We start from the raw sequence: 20,207 nt of genomic DNA on the forward strand, positions 1-20,207 counted from the left end.
TAGGCTTCTGAACTGTCCACAACCCACCAATGAGACAGAGTGAGTAGACAGAAATGGTGCCATCTTTATAATGAACTTTAGTGAGGACAAATGATATAAAGGTACGGCTGAAAATGGGTGAAGTGTTCCTTTAAGGATAAGTCGGTCACTTGAGCAAGTTAGATATAGGGTCCAAAGTTCACAACCAGCATCAGTGCAATATAAGCTTTCCAACAAAGGCCTTGTAAACAGATAGCAATGTTTGAACATTAAGATTTTTTATTGGTATTTAACCATTTTTAACCTGTTATCCCTATTGTGGGCATGTTTTCTAAAGATTTGAAAGATTTTATCAAAGATTTTCGAAAATAAATAGTGAAAGATGTATTTATTTTTAATGGTGAAAATAGCAGATCTACTGTACAAGCGCTACAACGCGTCACATTGCGCTGCATTGTAGAGCTTGTAGATCAGCTGTTTTTTAAGTTCTTAAAGTTCCTTCTCTCTCAATGTAAAGCATCCTTGGGTCTCTTGAAAGGAGCTACAGTATATAAAACGTTGCTGTTATTTTTTATTATTACTATCATTATCATTATTAAGTGGTTAAATGTCTCTGTGTTAGATCCATTTGCAGTACAGTATGCAAACAATTGTACTGTCTATGCAAAGTACTGTTGTAGGCTACATCAACATACCCTGCCTTCCGTGTCATAAGTCACTCCTAAAGTAGACATGGCCTGAAAATAGCCTTTAAAGAATACAATCCATGCAGTATAATAATGCATGGATTATTATTATTATACATATACAAAGCTTCTAGAATGTTGAATGTGGTTAATTTTCCCACAGGAGCCTTCCAGTGCCCCAGAGTGACTGTCCCAGTGCTCTCTACATGGCCTGGCTGGACACGCTGACCTGCAATCTCCACTGCCCTTAAGCTGTGCTTATCCGAGGAAACCAACAGAACGTCCTCACTTTTTACTGCCAGTGAACTGTGATTTTTAAACAGGGATCCGGTGATCAGCAAACACCCAGGACCTGGCAGGATGCACCGGAGAAAACGTTCTGTAACAGAACATTTGCACGCCTGAGCACTGCAAGGATCAGTGCTCGGAGGTTGCCCTCAAGACAGACACAGAACATGGATGGAACCGCTAAAGCTGCAGATAAGACTGCTTTAAACCAAACTATTTGAAAACAAACAAATAAATAATCACATAAATAAATAAAACTGTTAATAAATATATAATGCAGTAAATGATCACAGTAGATTTCACCACGGCTGCATCCGCATGCCGGTTGATTACTCCCCCACCCAGGACATAATAAAGGTGTGTGTGATAAAACAGTGTGTCTATGATAAGTTATCAGTGAGTTTGTAGGGCTTACAGTCTGAAACCAAAAAATCTACCACTGCCCCACAACTACATTACATTACATTACATTACAGTCATTTAGCAGACGCTTTTATCCAAAGCGACTTACAATAAGTGCATTCAACATAGGTAGGGAACGAAAACTACTAATCACCAGAAGTCTTAAGTGCATTATCTGCAAAAACAAGCAACCAAGAGTATACCTAGCGCTAAGGTAAAAGTGCAATATATCAGCTACCTATTTCCTTAAACAGATGAGACAAAATAGCTAAATCAAATGAGCATGAGCTAAAACAAATAAGTGAATCGACTAAACAAGATCCAATAAACAATCCAATACTCCAATAAACAATACAGCAATAGAAAACAAGCGTTCGTACAACTAGTTAACAACAAGTAGGTCAGGCAGAGAGGAAGGGTAGTGTTTCCTGAAGAGGTGAGTTTTCAGCCTGCGGCGAAATATGGGCAGTGACTCTGCTGTCCTAACATCAGTGGGAAGTTCATTCCACCACTGTGGGGCCAGAACAGAAAAGAGTCGTGACCGTGTGGATCGGCCAGAAGGACCCTTGAGTGACGAGGCAATCAGTCGCCCCGAGGTGGCAGACCGAAGTGGTCGGGCAGGGGTGTAGGTATCGACCATAGCCCGGAGGTAGGAAGGAGCTGTTCCTTTCACTGCCCTATAGGCTAGCACCAGGGTTTTGAACTGGATGCGAGCCGCTACGGGGAGCCAGTGTAGAGAGCGGAGAAGGATGGTTGTGTGGGAGAACTTGGGGCGGTTGAACACCAGACGAGCCGCAGCTTTCTGAACAAGCTCCAGGGGTTTGATGGCAGATGCCGGAGCACCAGCAAGGAGGGAGTTGCAGTAGTCCAGGCGGGAGATGACGAGAGCCTGGATGAGCACCTGGGCTGCCTTCTCCGTGAGGAAGGGGCGAATCCTCCTGATGTTGTAGAGCAGGAATCTGCAGGACCTCGTCACTGATGCGATGTTTGCCGAGAACGTCAGTTGATCGTCCAGGGTCACACCCAGATTCTTCGCAGTCCGAGTTGAGGTCACCACAGCATTATCAATGGTGATGGCCATGTCTCGGTGCGGACAGCCCTTCCCCGGGAGGAACATCAGCTCGGTCTTGTCCAGGTTGAGCTTCAGGTGGTTTGTCGACATCCACTCCGAGATGTCAGCCAGACAAGCAGCAATGCGTGTCTCCACCTGGGTATCAGAGGGGGGGAATGAGAGGATTAGCTGGGTGTCATCGGCATAGCAGTGGTAGGAAAAGCCATGGGAGTGGATGACAGCACCCAGAGATGTAGTGTAGAGAGAGAAAAGAAGAGGACCCAGAACCGAGCCTTGGGGAACCCCAGTTGTGAGCCTGTGTGGTTCTGACACAGACCCTCTCAGCATCACCTGGTAGGAGCGACCCGTCAGGTAGGATGCAAACAGGGAGAGTGCAGAGCCTGAGACACCCATCCCCTCGAGGGTGGAGAGGAGGATCTGATGGTTCACCGTGTCGAACGCTGCAGACAGGTCCAGGAGTATCAGAACGGAGGAGAGAGAGTTCGCTCTAGCGGCATGGAGCGACTCCGTCACTGCCAGGAGGGCAGTCTCTGTCGAGTGACCCACTTTGAACCCAGACTGGTTGGAGTCCAGGAGGTCGTTCTGGTGGAGATAGGAGGACAGTTGTTTAAAGACAGCACGTTCGAGAGTTTTAGATAGGAAGGATAGAAGGGAAACCGGTCTGTAGTTCTTGATCTCAGAGGGGTCAAGTGTCGGTTTCTTCAGGAGGGGGGTGACTCTGGCAGTCTTGAAAGTAGAGGGAAAGTAGCCAGATGTCAGAGAGGTGTTAATAAGGTGGGTTAAGAAGGGAAGAAGTTCAGGTGCAATAGACTGCAACAGAGTGGATGGGACCGGGTCCAGAGAGCATGAGGTGGGGCGACTAGAGGTAATAAGGAGAAGGACCTCGTTAGGGGAGAGGGGAGAGAAGTGGGATAGAGAGGGGATGGGGGGGGGGAGAGGAGTAGATGAGGGTAGAGAGGAGGGGGTGGCAGGCAGACGGGTGTGGGTAGTGCGCAGGGCACCAGCCGGGGGAGGAGGGAAGGAGGATCGGATATCGTTCACCTTCTTGTCAAAGAAGTTGGCGAAATCGTCGGGGAGGAGGGACGAGGAGGTTGGAGGGGGTGGAGGTTGCAGGAGAGAGGAGAAAGTTTCAAAGAGTTTTTTAGGGTTGGAAGCAGAAGCCTGAATTTTAGTGCAGAAAAAAGCAGCTTTAGCAGCTGATAGAGAGGAGGAAAAAGTAGAAATGAGAGATTGGAAGGTGATTGAAGAGATTGCCATTTCTCCATTTGCGCTCAGCCGCTCTCAGGCTCCGTCTCTCAGTCCGCACTGAGTCCGACAACCAGGGGGCAGGTGGAGTTTGGCGTGCAGGCCTGGTGGTGAGGGGACAGAGATGGTCGAGAGAAGAGGATAGAGTAGAGAAAAGAAGGTCTGTGGCGGTATCAGGGGATAGAAGAGCAAAGGATTCAGGGGCAGGGAGAGCAGACAGAACAGAGGAGGAAAGAACAGTGGAGGAAAGTGAGCGAAGATTGTGAGGCAATCATGTGGGTAGGGAGGGGCTGTGAGGGGGGAGAGGAGAGAGAGAGAGAGTAGGACATGAAATAGTGATCAGAGAGTTTCTTACCCTTTTCACTGGAAAGAGGAGTGACAGACAGGTTAGCAATAGAGCAGCCTCTGGTGAAAATCAGGTCCAGTTGGTTGCCCGCCTCATGGGTAGGAGGAGATGGGCAAATAACTAGGTCAAAGGCGGCAAGAAACGAAAGTAGTGGGTCTAGCTGCTTCTCAGTCGGGAGGTTGAAGTCACCCAGAAGGATGAATCCAGAGCCATCGACAGGGAAGTGGGAGACTAGATGGTCCAGCTCCTCCAGGAAGCCACCAGCAGGGCCCGGTGGGCGATAAACAACTGCAATGGTGAGCTTGACTGGATGAGAGACAGTGACCACATGAAATTCAAATGAGGTAGGAGAGAATTGTGACAGTGAAACAGGAGAGTATTTCCATTTTCTGGAAATTAGCAGACCAGCCCCACCACCTGTCCGCACGGCTCTGGGAGTGTGAGAGAAAGAGTACACATCTGACAGAGCCGCGGGCGTAGCAGTGTTTTCTGGTCTGATCCAGGTCTCAGTCAGAGCCAGGAAGTTAAGGGAGAGCAAGGATGCGTAGGCTGAGATGAAAGCAGATTTGCCTTCCACCACAGCCGAGTGGCAATTCCAAAGCCCTCCCGTTACCACTTGCTCGACGTGAGTGGAAAGAGTAGGATATATTAGATTAGTTGTATCGCGACATCTGGGTGTAACCCAATGTTTTTGCGACCACCAGGAAGAGGAGAGGACAGGAATAGGAAGAAAACACATCGAAGATCACTAAACATATACACACTACTATAAATACTACTGCTATCACACTATTATATATCACTAAACACTGTTGCTGCTTATGAAGAGAAGAAGCACTCAATGTGGAAGGTCGTAAATTGACTAAGTCGGGCTTTGACAAAGTCGCCTGTTGCCTTTGTTCACTAGCCGCTTTGAAAGCTGCCGCTTTCAGAGCTGGTTTAAACCACTTCAATTGATTGCTAATTGTCTGCCGGGGAGTGCTGGCCCTCCCAGCCACTTTAACAGGTCAATCAATTTGGCTATTCTACCTGAAACTACTCCAAGTGCTCTGTGAGACAGACACAGAGTATCAATGGGCTACTGCTTAAAGCACAAATCCAAATATAAACTACAGACTAACACAAGCTAATAATACAGCACTAGTAGCAAAGCACTTAAAGTACAACTGCTAGCAACTTGCTAAATAAGAAAAATGCTATACTCACTACCCAGAAGTTCAGGAGCTCAGTTCACTCCAGATGTTGAAAGCACACTGAAGGAAAACACTAAAGCAGCCTGCCTTTTATCCCTTTGAGCTGTGTTGGCCCTCCCAGCCACTTTAACAGGTCAATCAATTTGGCTATTCTACCTGAAACTACTCCAAGTGCTCTGTGAGACAGACACAGAGTATCAATGGGCTACTGCTTAAAGCACAAATCCAAATATAAACTACAGACTAACACAAGCTAATAATACAGCACTAGTAGCAAAGCACTTAAAGTACAACTGCTAGCAACTTGCTAAATAAGAAAAATGCTATACTCACTACCCAGAAGTTCAGGAGCTCAGTTCACTCCAGATGTTGAAAGCACACTCCCTTATCCCTCACCTATACCCCTTTGAAATGACCTGTAGTTTAAAGGCACAGGTTCAACCCCCACAGGCCACAGCAGCAACATGTCCAATGGAAAAGCACCATCCAACTGGTATCTCCACGGAAAAGAGTGTTGGCTAAACGCCTTGTTCTATTACCCTGCCTGGATCTAGTTTAGAGATACCAGATAGAGATATTTGGATTTTCGGTTCTGAACAACCACTGGACCGACCAAATTCTTACTTTGTAGCCTACAAACACCATCGGGTCCCCAGCAATACACACACCAAGTTTGAATTAGATCGGTCAGACACACACACACAAACAAACAAACAAACACACACACACACACACACACACACACACACACACACACACACACACACACACACACACACACACACACACACACACACACACACACACACACACACACACACACACACACACACACACACACACACACACACACACACAGACAGACACACACACACACACACACACACACACACACACACACACACACACACACACACACACACACACACACACACACACACACACAGAGAAGCAGGTTGATCCTTGTGTATAATTTCCCTACTTTGTTGTTCAAATATGTATTTGCATAAAGCAGAGTTGAGTTCAGTACCCCTACAAACCTTGTAGGCCATCAACTAACACCATTTGCCTTTAGGGTTAATCGGTAACCACTTATAATATAACACGTCATTGTATTCCCCATATTATGTGGAATACAATGACGTGTTCAGTTTTTAAATGAAACTTGAAATATTTATTGCAAAAATGGTTGTTTTTATTTATTTAGTGGTGATGGGCCTCTTCATTTCTTAATTTTGATGCATTATCGACCATTAAATGAGCTGGGCACAGACTATTTGAATTCAGCACCCTCCAATACAACTGAAACATACTGTATTTGCCATAAATTAACATGATTTCCCTTTGGAGTTAAGATTTTAGACTACTAGACTAACTACTGAGTCGAGAATATCAGTTTATATTCTCTATTCATTTGTGGACAGAATATTGGATTGATAGACACATTTCTGCCTATGAAAGTAAACAATCAACAGTTAAGTCATTCTCACACATGCAACATGTTTTGAGTTTTTCAAACTGGATAGTTGCTTTAGACAAAGATGGACATTGCAATTGTTATATGCTTAGGTATTGTGTGCAGGGATCTCTTTGGCTTAAAAGGCACAGTACAAGGATCAGACTCTGCCATAGTTGTTTATGAAAGATTTGCCCTGCATTTGAATGTTGAAATGTTCACATTTGCATGGCTGTAAAATGACACTGTTTATGCACAGTGCACATTATATACTGTAGGACAGGTTTACATCACACACGCAATATAAGCTTTCCAACAAAGGCCTTGTAAACAGATAGCAATGTTTGAACACTAAGATTTTTTATTGGTATTTAACCATTTTTAACCTGGTATCCCTATTGTGGGCATGTTTTCTAAAGATTTGAAAGATTTTATCAAAGATTTTCAAAAATAAATAGTGAAAGATGTATTTATTTTTAATGGTGAAAATAGCAGATCTACTGTACAAGCGATACAACGCGTCACATTGCGCTGCATTGTAGAGCTTGTAGATCAGCTGTTTTCTCTGTGTGGCATCATCGTTCAACAAAGTATAAAATAGGGCTTAAGCCTTAATTTCTTAAGTTCCTTCTACTGTATCTCAATGTAAAGCATCCTTGGGTCTCTTGAAAGGAGCTACAGTATATAAAACGTTGCTGTTATTTTTTATTATTACTATCATTATCATTATTAAGTGGTTAAATGTCTCTGTGTTAGATCCATTTGCAGTACAGTATGCAAACAATTGTACTGTCTATGCAAAGTACTGTTGTAGGCTACATCAACATACCCTGCCTTCCGTGTCATAAGTCACTCCAAAAGTAGACATGGCCTGAAAATAGCATTTAAAGAATACAATCCATGCAGTATAATAATGCAGACATCGTAGAGTTCCAGTATGACAGTGTCTGACATTTGAGGAGCGTGGGATAGCGTTTGCCTTATAGCGTACAGAAGTCCTGACATCACTTGTTCATCCCCTGGTTCGTAAAGTAATTTCTCTATGGAGAATAACATTGGGTCATCTTAGAATCGTCTCATATAAGAATTGTGGTCCAAAAATAAACAAACTGTCTCTGCGATATTGTCAGGGAGGAGGTTCTGTATCGTTTATGATAGTCAGTCACTTATATTTGATACAGTCTGTTTCTGGCGAAGATTTTACTAATTCGGCGGAAGTAACATTATTGTTTTCTCACCGTCAGTTGATGCTTCATATCCATAAGAGTCAAACCGCCGGGATCATTTGTTCATTTTTGGAACACAGTTCTTATTTGACGCGATATTAAAGACGTCTATGGGGATTCAGAACGGGGGTGGAAAACCGCGAACCAGGTAGGATGTGTAAATTACGTCAGACTTCGGTGCTCTATAGTAAGACCATTTGCAAACATAAACAAAGCTTCTTGAATGTTGAATGTGGTGAATTTTCCCACAGGAGCCTTCCAGTGCCCCAGAGTGACTCCAGTGCTCTCTACATGGCCTGGCTGGACACGCTGACCTGCAATCTCCACTGCCCCGCAGTGCTTATCCGAGGAAACCAACAGAACGTCCTCACTTTTTACTGCCAGTGAACTGTGATTTTTAAACAGGGATCTGGTGATCAGCAAACACCCAGGACCTGGCAGGATGCACCAGAGAAAACGTTCTGTAACAGAACATTTGCACGTCTGAGCACTGCAAGGATCAGTGCTCGGAGGTTGCCCTCAAGACAGACACAGAACATGGATGGAACCGCTAAAGCTGCAGATAAGACTGCTTTAAACCAAACTATTTGAAAACAAACAAATAAATAATCACATGAATAAATAAAACTGTTAATAAATATATAATGCAGTAAATGATCACAGTAGATTTCACCACGGCTGCATCAGCATGCCGGTTGATTACTCCCCCACCCAGGACTTATAAAGGTGTGTGTGATAAAACAGTGTGTCTATGATAAGTTATCAGTGAGTTTGTAAGGCTTACAGTCTGAAACAAAAAAATCTACCACTGCCCCACAACTACTCCCTTATCCCTCACCTACACCCCTTTGAAATGACCTGTAGTTTAAAGGCACAGGTTCAACCCCCACAGGCCACAGCAGCAACATGTCCAATGGAAAAGCACCATCCAACTGGTATCTCCACGGAAAAGAGTGTTGGCTAAACGCCTTGTTCTATTACCCTTCCTGGATCTAGTTTAGAGATACCAGATAGAGATATTTGGATTTTCGGTTCTGACAACAACCACTGGACCGACCAAATTCTTACTTTGTAGCCTTCAAACACCATCCAGCAATACACCGGTCCCCAGCAATACACACACCAAGTTTGAATTAGATCGGTCAGACACACACACACACACACACACACACACACACACACACACACACACACACACACACACACACACACACACACACACACACACACACACACACACACACACACACACACACACACACACACACACACACACACACAGAAGCAGGTTGATCCTTGTGTATAATTTCCCTACTTTGTTGTTTAAATATGAATTTGCATAAAGCAGAGTTGAGTTCAGTACCCCTACAAACCTTGTAGGCCATCAACTAACACCATTTGCCTTTAGGGTTAATCGGTAACCCCTTATAATATAACACGTCATTGTATTCCCCATATTATGTGGAATAAAATGACATGTTCAGTTGAACTTGAAATATTTATTGCAAAAATGGTTGTTTTAATTTTTTTAGTGGTGATAGGCATCTTCATTTCTTAATTTTGATGCATTATCGACCATTAAATGAGCTGGGCATATACAGCCAATTTGAATTCAGCACCCTCCAATACAACTGAAACATACTGTATTTGCCATTTAAATTAACATGATTTGCCTTTGGAGTTAAGATTTTAGACTACTAGACTAAATACTGAGACTATCGGGTTATATTCTCTATTCATTTGTGGACAGAATATTGGATTGATAGACACATTTCTGCCTATGAAAGTAAACAATCAACAGTTAAGTGATTCTCACACATGCAACATGGTTTGAGTTTTTCAAACTGGATAGTTGCTTTAGCCAAAGATGGACATTGCTATTGCTATATGCTTAGGTATTGTGTGCAGGGATATCCTTGGCTTAAAAGGCACAGTACAAGGATCAGACTCTGCCATAATTGTTTATGAAAGATAAAAGAAAATGTGTCACAATAAAGGCACTCATTGGGAAGATAAACATCTGTAAAGCAGGCTAATATTGCACTGCATTTGAATGTTGAAATGTTCACATTTGCATGGCTGTAAAATGACACTGTTTATGCACAGTGCACATTATATAGGACAGGTCTACATCGCCAGTTCTAGTAGGACCGAGGACAGAGGGAGAATCACATACCGTAGAGCAGTGAGTTGTTGTTTATATCATTTAATGACATTACAATATATGGCACTCATGATCAATACACTGTATTTATTACTATATATGGTTTTTAATATATATATGTATATATATATATATATATATATATATATATATATATATATATATATATATATATATATATATATATATATATATATATATATATATATATATATATATATATGACAATTGACAAAAACGTAACTGTTTTGCAGACTGCCTCCTCTTTGGTTTAGAGGTGAACAATCTACTTGGGAAGTTATTGCTATCTATAATAGCATACAGTATGTACATAGGGTTTTGGAAATAAGTTCTACAGTTGTATCTACTTGAGTAGTTATACAGTAGTTATCTATAGCAGGTATGTACAGTGTACCGTTACTGTTACTATCATTCATCTATAACAGGTATATGTACAGTTAAGCATAGTGTTAGTTATTGCTATCTACAACAAGTATGTACAGTATTGTGTTAACTATTTATCTATAACAGGTATGTATATTATAGCTTTTGTTATGTATCTATTCTATAACAGGTATGTACAGTTGAGTATAGTGTTAATTATTTATCTATAACAGGTATGTACAATATTTGACATTGGTATTGCTATCTATATAACAGGTATGAAACGTATTATGTTCATTATTCATCTACAGTTAATGGCTAGTGTTTGCCATCTATAACAGATAGTATGTACAGTATAGTGTTAGTTATTGCTGTCTATAACAGATACAGTGTACATTTGGAAAGGAGACGTTTTTTGAGGATGTGTTGTGTACAGTACAGTATGTGAAAACACATTTTGAAAGATGCATTACTTCCCCTTAATAATAATAATGACACTTATTAATGACGTTTAACATTAATTACTGTTTAATGTCTATCTTCAGCACACACCTGTCCAGCCCTGCTTAAAAACACGCATGTATGTGTGTCTTTATGTGTACGTGTGTGTACGTGCGTACGTGTCCGCGCGCCCGCGCAGTAGATGCGTACGTGAGAAGGGGCCATTACTTTTAATTAACACTTCTTTCTTACACAGAACATTTCCACAAGTCATTGCTGCATACTGGTGTCCGTATATACAGTATATTCAGAGTTTCATTTGACACAGCCACGATGCATCGGTGTCTATTTCTTATCATTCTGATGGGTAAGTGTCTTACCATACAATTCTTATCTGTTCTATTCTATTGTGTGCCAAAACAAACAAAAGGAATAAACACCCTCTCACATAATGGGGTTAGGATTTTAACGATTCCGGTTCCTTAACGATTCCCTCTTACTAACGGTCTGATTCCTTAACGGTTCCCTTGAACGATTCCTATAGGGGGTTCCAAATGAAACCTTACAGGTCTGTAACTCTGAGAGTGTACAAATGGAACCAAATGGAGTTATGTGTCCATTTGGTTCCATTTATACACTCTCAGAGTTATGGTGGTCCTTGAAAATACCACTGGTATTGTTATTGTATAGCAGACATGAAGTCCACATACCAGCTCTGACAGTGTGATTAAAAAACGGTTCCAGAAATGGCTCCAAATATTGGATTCGGTTCCGGATCCCAACCCTACTCACATACACATTCTCTCTCTCTCTCTCTCTCTCTCTATCTCTCTCTCTCTTTCTCTCTCTCTCTCTCTCTCTCTCTCTCTCTCTCTCTCTCTCTCTCTCTCTCTCTCTCTCTCTCTCTCTCTCTGCCTATGGTCCTCTCTTTCCAGGGCAGTGTAACTCCTCCACATGTCAACCACGTGTATACGATTTTGTTGATAAGAGAAAGAACTGGTCTGACGCCCAGAGCTACTGCAGAGAGAGAGCTGGCACCGACCTGGCCACCATAAACGACATGGAGGATGTGAAGCTGTTGCTTCTGTTCGTAGACAGTGTTGATAATGGACCAGCCTGGATTGGGCTGGAGAAGAGAGGAAAACGTCTGTGGCACTGGCCAATGCTTAATGGTACTTTATTGGATGAAACTGAGGCACAGTGGAATTCTGGTGAACCAAACAATTTTGGTGGAAATGAAAATTGCGTGGCGATGAAACAAAACGGAAATTGGGTCGATGTCAGTTGCAATAAGAATTATCATTTCATCTGCCAATCCCAAAATGGTAAGAGTAATACATCAGGGCAGGGGGAGCAAGGGGAAGAGAGAAAAATCGATCAATAAAATAAAAACAATGTATCTACAAATGTACACATAGTAGCCCATATCTATCCGGTGCGGTTCAAATATGTTCTCCACTGTCATGACACCATAAGATTAAGAACTCTGTATCTCATCTGAACTGGGTAACAAATGTACAAATGTGAAAGCCAATACTTTGTTTCATTCAAATCCAGCAAATTTGATCCTAAAATAGCTTCATCGATTTGGGTACAGATCATTAGTCTACAAGCTATTGCTAGTAAGAATGCTTATCATACAAGTTACACAGGCTGGGCTGCACTGGGGTGGGACGATATATCGATATATCGATATATCGCGATACTTTCTCCCGCGATAAATAATCGATATCCTCCCGAAAAATATCGATATTAAAAAAAGTTTGTGTTTGTGATACGTTGTTTTTCCTACTCTGTATTTGTGTAATGATGATTTTGAACTGTTTGGTGCTATTTTATGTGTTTATGAATTGAATACAAGGACTATCGTTGGTGAATTTTCATGCAATATATCGTGATATCGCAATATATCGATATTTTCAGATATCGTGATATATCGTTGGTGAAATTTCATGCAATATATCGTGATATCGCAATATATCGGCATTTTCAGATATCGTGATATATATTGTTATCGTGGGCCTAATATCGTGATACATATCGTATCGTGAGGTACCCATATCGTCCCACCCCTAAAACAGTAAAACTATTTTATTCTTCACCACACAGAATTCGTTCTTAGTGATGTGAAAGGAAATTGGACGTTTGCTCAGAACCACTGCAAAAAAAGAACCAATGGCCTCCTGGCCAGTCCAAAAAATGAAGAAGAGAACGAAGAAATTAGAAAAAAGTTAATGGAACAGCTCAAAGATAAAGGTGAAGCTACAATCGGTCTCACTGTCTTCAGTGACCCATGGAAGTGGTCTGATGGCAGTAATACTTCATTCAAACACTGGCAGACAAAATTCAAGGAACATTCAGGACAGAACAGAATCTGTGCTGTGACTTTGACCGATGAAGGCAAATGGAACGCTAGGAACTGCAGTGAGGAGCTACCATTCTTCTGCTACAGTGGTGAGTTTACACAACAAAAATAACATAAAGTTATTCCTCAGATTTTTCATAGTACTGTAACAGTCCCAAATGAGCAGTGGTGGACAGTAACTAAGTATATTTACTTGAGTACTGTACTGAAGTACATTTGAGTATCTGTACTTTACTGGAGTATTTACATTTTTGGATAGGCCTACCTATGACTTTCACTCTATACATTTCAAAGCCAAATATTGTACTTTTGACTCCACTACATTTCTATGAAGAGAAAAAAGTACGCTACATCATGAATTATGTCCACTTAAGCCCTATGCATGTGTGTGTGTGTGTGTGTGTGTGTGTGTGTGTGTGTGTGTGTGTGTGTGTGTGTGTGTGTGTGTGTGTGTGTGTGTGTGTGTGTGTGTGTGTGTGTGTGTGTGTGTGTGTGTGCGTGTGCGTGCGTGTGTGTGTGTGTGTGTGTGTCCATGCGTGTGTGCGCACGCCTGTGTGTGTAGAGCTACACGGCTGTCTTGATGGCTGGCTGCAGTTCAATGGTAGTTGCTTTCGCCACTTTGCTGATAAACAGAACTGGTCTGATGCTGAACAACACTGCCAGGATCTCAACGCTCACCTGGTCAGCATCAACTCACAGGGGGAACAGAATTTGGTCAAACTTTTGGGGAAATTACATTCTGACAAATGTAAGTACACCTGTGTGTGCGTGCGTGCGTGCGTGCGTGCGTGTCTCACCTGTCTCACTTGTAAAATACTTTACGGTGTTAAATACATTTAAGATTATTTTTAAAAGTTAATTTACTGTAAATGCCACAGAGGTTTCGAGGCAGGTTATTCCAAAGAGTCAATGATCTAAAAATAAAAGATCTCCCTAAAGCGTTGGTTTTTGGACCAGGTAATTCAAGCTGCCCATTACTGGAACCTCTAGTGTATATGTAATGATCATGCATAGTATTACTATAAACAATCTGTATAAACACAGGAGTTTTACTGTTTTACTGTAAGTGTATTAAAAGCCAACCTATTATCAACTTTAATAGTCAGGGGATATTAGCAGAACATTTTCCAATCTTGGAATAAATTCCTTACCAAAAAAAATCTTCACCAATGTGTTTGTAAAAGTGTCTAGTAACACATCTCACAAAGACTGAAATGCAGTTTCCCTAGGGGAATTTTTGACAGCTGCTGAAAGTTGGGGTACCCACCATAACCTTATGCAGGGGAAGAAAATCAAAATTTAATTCTGTTTTAAGTAGCATGTGAGGGGGCAAACTAGGGTGTTTTTATGATTCTGAATCCATTGCAAGCATTTGTTTTGCACCAAAACCACTCCTTGGGCTAAAAACGGCCCAATCTCAATGGGCTTTTTACACAAAAAGTATACCTGGAAAAGGATGGCTATGGCCGTTTTTAGCCCAATGAGTGGTTTTGGTGCAAAACAAATGCTTGCAATGGATTCAGAATCATAAAAACACCCTAGTTTGACCCCTCACATGCTACTTAAAGGGTAAGACCACTTTGGTAGAGGTTTGGGTTGTGTAGTTACCTTGCCATGATGTAACTCCAAAGGTGGACAAGAAATCAAAAATAATTGCTCCATTGATTAGAAATTGATAATTCAAAATATGCTCCTCATTGACTTACATTGTACGGTAAAACAGCTCTCAAAGTCACTCTTTTAGCACGTAAACGAACACAAACAAAGCTGATTCAGACAATATAGAACATCATCAAACCCAGTACTGTTTGTTTTTTTAATAAAAATGTGAACTTCCTGTTGATTTTACTATTTGAAGATCCGAATCCGGATCCGTGGATCCAGTCCGGGTTTTCTTCTTAATAAAAATGGTAAAATCAACAGGAAGTTGACATTTTTATTAAAAAAATAAACAGTACTGGGTTTGGTGATGTTCTATATTGTCTGAATCAACTTTGTTTGCATTCGTTTATGGGGTAAAAGAGTGACTTTGAGAGCTGTTTTACCTTACAATGTAAGTCAATGAAGAGCATATTTTGAATTATCAATTTCTAATCAATGGAGCAATTATTTTCGATTTCTTGTCCACCTTTGGAGTTACATCATGGCAAGGTAACTACACAACCCAAACCTCTACCAAAGTGGTCTTGCCCTTTAAAACAGAATTAAAATTTGTTTTTTTTCCCCGCATAAGGTTATGGTGGGTACCCCAACTTTCAGGAGCCGTCACAAATTCTCCTAGGGAAACTGCATTTCAGTCTTTGTGAGGTGTGTTAGACACCTTTACAAACACATTGGTGAAGATTTTTTTTGGAAAGGAATTTATTCCAAGATTTTTTTAATATCCCCTGACTAGCCAAGAGAGGCAGGCATGTATACGGAGCATGCTTTTAGAGCAGCCCAGTACCATTTTATCTGTCATAATCACTGAGACATATGCTAAACATCTGCTGTGTGCGTGCGGGTGTGCATGCATGTGTGTGTGTGTGTGTGTGTGTGTGTGTGTGTGTGTGTGTGTGTGTGTGTGTGTGTGTGTGTGTGTGTGTGTGTGTGTGTGTGTGTGTGTGGGGTGTGTGTGCGTGTGCGTGCACGCGTGCGTGCATGTGTGTGCTAGCCGATGCCCCGACCTATCAGTGGATAGGACTGAATGACAAAGAGGAAGAGAGCCAGTTCAACTGGACAGATGGAAGCTCCCTGGTGAGTTATTATGGCCTTGCAGTTGTCTCCATGACTTCATGAAGTTTCAGGACAGGGCTTCCTGTGTTGTGTCATTGTGACAGGATCATGACCTTCATGTCATCTTCTTTCTCTCTCTTTCTCTCTTGGTTTCTATCACACACTAGGGCTGCGCAATATATCGAAAATGCAACTGTAACACACTTTGTGTTTCTTTATCTCTATTTCCTGCATGATCTCAACTGAAACATACAGTATTATGCAATAAAAAAACACAAAAAAAGCCCATAGGCTAATTCTAGGGGCAGGGGGTAAAGTTCCTACGAATCACCATGTTAACTGGGGTTCGTTCCAACTAACACAATTGCCGTGTTTGCGGATGGGAAGCCGGGTGGGGAGGGTGTTCTATGACGCTGCACTAGCGACAGGTCACAGGTTGGTCAGGGCGCCTGTTAAGCGGAGCGTGGAACTGGGAGTGAAAGTGTGTACCTCTGCATGCGTGAAAAGAAGTGGCTGGTGACTCCATGTGTATCAGAGGACACATGATTGTCTACTGTTTTATAAAAATATGTTATGACCAACTACAGGGGTCAGCAGTGACAAGGGACTATATACACATGGGGGGAACTGGTAATTAGCATAACGGCTGCATTGGGATAAAAAAACAACAACATACATTCTTAAAACATTTATGTTGTCTTGAGGTCTATAACAACTGGGATGCCGATCAGCAGCAGTCTAATGAGATGGAGGACTGTGTGATGATCAAGTTTACAGGAGGCAAGTGGCATGACGGGGCCTGCCACAGAGCTCGATCCTTCACCTGCAAGAGCAGACCTGGTAGGCGGCAAGATGGATACACACATGTACATGAGAAGCAAACGTTTTTTCAACACAGTAGAATCCTCAGTGTTAATTTAACTACAAGAGATTACAAGTGGAACCAAATGGACCCTTACAGGTCCATTTGGTTCAAGTTATTCAAAAGTCTAATTTTTGCGATTTGGCTGCACGACATTGTTGCAACAATAACAACAACAAAATTATGGAATACCAACAGAAGAAAGTAGATAAAAAAAAAAAAAGCTAGATCATAAAGCACTTTGAAGTGTAAGGAGATGAGGGCATGTGTCCTATTCGCTATATACTATATATAGCCTTCTATACATTCCACAAATATCTGCATGCGCGTGAGTGTGTGTGTGTGTATCCCCCCTTTGCATATCTCGAGAACCGTCCGATTGATTGACTTCAAACGGGGCACATGCATTACGGAGGGAGTTCGGTGCCCGGCGTGAAGTCTGTCGGATAGGCAGTTGTGCAGAACCGCTGATCTGACCGATATATACCATATATGGGCATAGGGACACATTCATCAATTATGAGACAGTTCTTTTACCTTGAGGCATATAATACACAAAATGGGACCAAAAACACATTTAATAGCTAAGTTGTGTACATTTCGTTGTCTTTCCCTGCAGATAACCTGATCCTAATCAAAAAGAATATGACCTGGTTCAATGCCATGAATTACTGCAGAGAGGAGCATCATGACCTTGTCTCCGTTCACAATGCTAACGAACAGGACTGGGTTCGACAACGAGCCAAGATGGCCGACACTCCCTACGTGTGGCTGGGCATGCACTACTCCTGCCCTCTGGACTTCTGGTTCTGGCTGAGCAACCAGGACTCCTGCTACCGAAACTGGGCCCCAGGGAATGGGACGGGGTCGTGTGGGATGGCTACAGCTGTGGAGCGTGGGGGGAACCAGTCCTGGGTCAGCCTGCATCACGACGAGAAATTCAATTTCATCTGTGTGAGAAAGTAGTGCTAAATGATTCATTGATGTGCTGTGTGAATGTTGGGTATAAACCCACAGTCACAAGAGCTTTGAGGGATGGATGTCAGAGGGTATGATTTTATATATATATATTTTACACGCTATAATTTTGTCATAACAGTAAATAGCAATGATAATAACAAATAACAAAATTGTTGATGAATAAACTGATGATTTATCAGTTTATTCTTTGTTTTGTTTCTTCCATACACTTTCCTTTTTATTATTATTATCCTTCCACATTGTGGGACAACTTTTGTGTTTGTTATTTTCTGTTTTCTTTTGTTTTGAAATGTTTTCATATTGTTACATTAGTATATTGTTATCTATCCTCCCTGCTACACAAGTTTATTATTATTATCATTATCATTATCATTATCATTATCATCATTATTACGGATAATAATAATAATAATAATAATAATTTGGGGATTTTTCTATTAAGATCTGAAAATTGTTTTCATATGCAAAATACTAATTTGTATTGGATATTTTTTGTGTGTAGCCACAATATTGATTTCGTTAGCCTCATAGCATAATTGCCATAATTTCCAAAACTCACTTTTTGGTCAAATTGACATTTTTGCCTAGCTCTAATGTCCTAACACTGCTCCATCATTGTGCCTTATTGCCTATGTCCTCAGCCTATCAGAATGCTTGTTACATTCCAAAATTGCCTTAAGTCATCAGGTGACTTAGGCAGAAAGTGATTTATTTGTTGTTTTGTCTCTCCTGAAAACCTTAAAAATATGAGTTAGGCAATTATGCTATGAGGCTAACGATTTCTAAAAGCTATAATTAAGGTCTGTCTATTATCATGATACAGAAGTTACTTTACAACTGGCCTATCAGTTTTCTTTGTTGCCCTATCTCCCCTTTCCTAATAGAGACCTTGCCTTTTGTAATAAGTTAATCTGTTCTAAATTTGTTAAAAATAAATACAAATATATATAAATGTATATAATCACTGTGGATAGACTACATATATTGTCCAAATACCCACTGTTGAAGGCCGGCTGACACTTTAAATAATGTATATAAATCTCATATTCATTGTTGATAGATTTATATTAAAAACATGAACCCACATAGTGTCCCTATTCTGAGCATGTCATACCAGGCAAACATTTGGCAAAAATAGCAAATCTACAAGCTCACAACACATTGCAGTGTGATGCATGCAGAGCTTTAGATTGACAATTTTTTGCAAAATTAAGGTCTGTGCCCTCGAAACAGTTAACACAGCCATCAAAACATTTTGCTAAACAAATTGTAAGTTTTAATTGTTTTCCACAGAAACAAACAACTCACATTTTCATTTCAATGCATGATGTGCTCAATTTAAATTTCCAGCATGATCTTACATTGCGCATGCTCAAACAAACAAAAATCCTGAAATTCTGTTCAGTGTTGACAGCCCTTGAATAGGCTACTTGTCTGCACAAAGGGTTACAGAATTGCCTCCATGCCGGCCAGGGACTTCCACAATGTCAATTGTGTGTTTATTTAGAGTTAGAATGTGTTTAGATTTTTTCTAAAAGAATGGATGAGATTCTCAGGTGTAGGCTTTAGTGTCATTGTGCTCAGAGAACAATGAAAAACTGTTCAGTAGTTAAGTGTTAAAAACAAAACAAGACAAAGTGACCTAAATGCAATGATTCATTTGTGTTTATAGTAGTACAGTGGGCTGGTGCAGTTATGTGCAAAGCTGCAATGTGCAATATTAATTGGGCAAACACTGACACCTAGAGGTATTTTTCAAAAGATGTCTGTGTATGGCAGTGGGGATAACTGGTTTAACGGGTTGCAGCTCAGCCGCAACTGATGAACTGAAGCAGTTTTTTCAGCAGCTAAGCCTGTTTGTTCTGCTGTGACTAACAGGCTACCTTAACTTGTTTTTACCAATCGAGTGATTGATTGACCAAATTGGTTAGGCCAAGTTTATCAAACATTTTCATGTCAAGGAACCCCAAATTCATATGTAGCCTATTTGGCCGCAGACCCCCAAATGACAATATTCAGCCGATGTATGAATCACCCCATTCAATGGAAAGGAATTACATCCAAATGTCCCCATTCTATGGGTATTTATGCCATGAGGGCCCCCACAAAATAAGATTTGTCAAGAGTTTTAATTTATTTGGGAAAATTGCCCAAATATGAAAGGGCTTAAAATGTGTAAACTGTTCCTCATTTTGCTGGGGACCCCGATGAACCACCTCAAGGACCCATGGGGGTCCCCAGACCCCACTTTAAGAACCATGGTTTAGGCCACTGAGCATTTTGTTCAGAGAATGGCGTTTAATATTCTAGCAATTCAGAAAATCTGTAATGAAATCTTTATCCTGTGATGCAGAGTAGGCCCTATACCTCTGTGAAATAGGTCCATTGTCCTGAAACAATCA

The 20,207-nt window shown here is 41.2% G+C and overlaps 1 protein-coding gene across 1 annotated transcript; it reads left to right on the forward strand.

The window, feature by feature from the left end:
* Nucleotides 1-10,052: 10,052 nt before the first annotated feature.
* Nucleotides 10,053-18,645, forward strand: LOC308101709 (macrophage mannose receptor 1-like). The gene is made up of 8 exons (XM_080451157.1): nt 10,053-10,078; nt 11,139-11,249; nt 11,818-12,207; nt 12,992-13,336; nt 13,810-13,995; nt 15,901-15,983; nt 16,667-16,802; nt 17,444-18,645. The coding sequence occupies exons 2-8, from the start codon at nt 11,216-11,218 to the stop codon at nt 17,788-17,790; spliced, it is 1,521 nt and encodes a 506-aa protein (XP_080307283.1). The 5' UTR covers nt 10,053-10,078; nt 11,139-11,215; the 3' UTR covers nt 17,791-18,645.
* The last annotated feature ends 1,562 nt before the right edge of the window (nt 18,646-20,207 follow it).

Source organism: Gymnoscopelus braueri, assembly GCF_963280865.1.
Source record: "Gymnoscopelus braueri genome assembly, chromosome: 15".
Lineage (NCBI taxonomy): Eukaryota > Metazoa > Chordata > Actinopteri > Myctophiformes > Myctophidae > Gymnoscopelus > Gymnoscopelus braueri.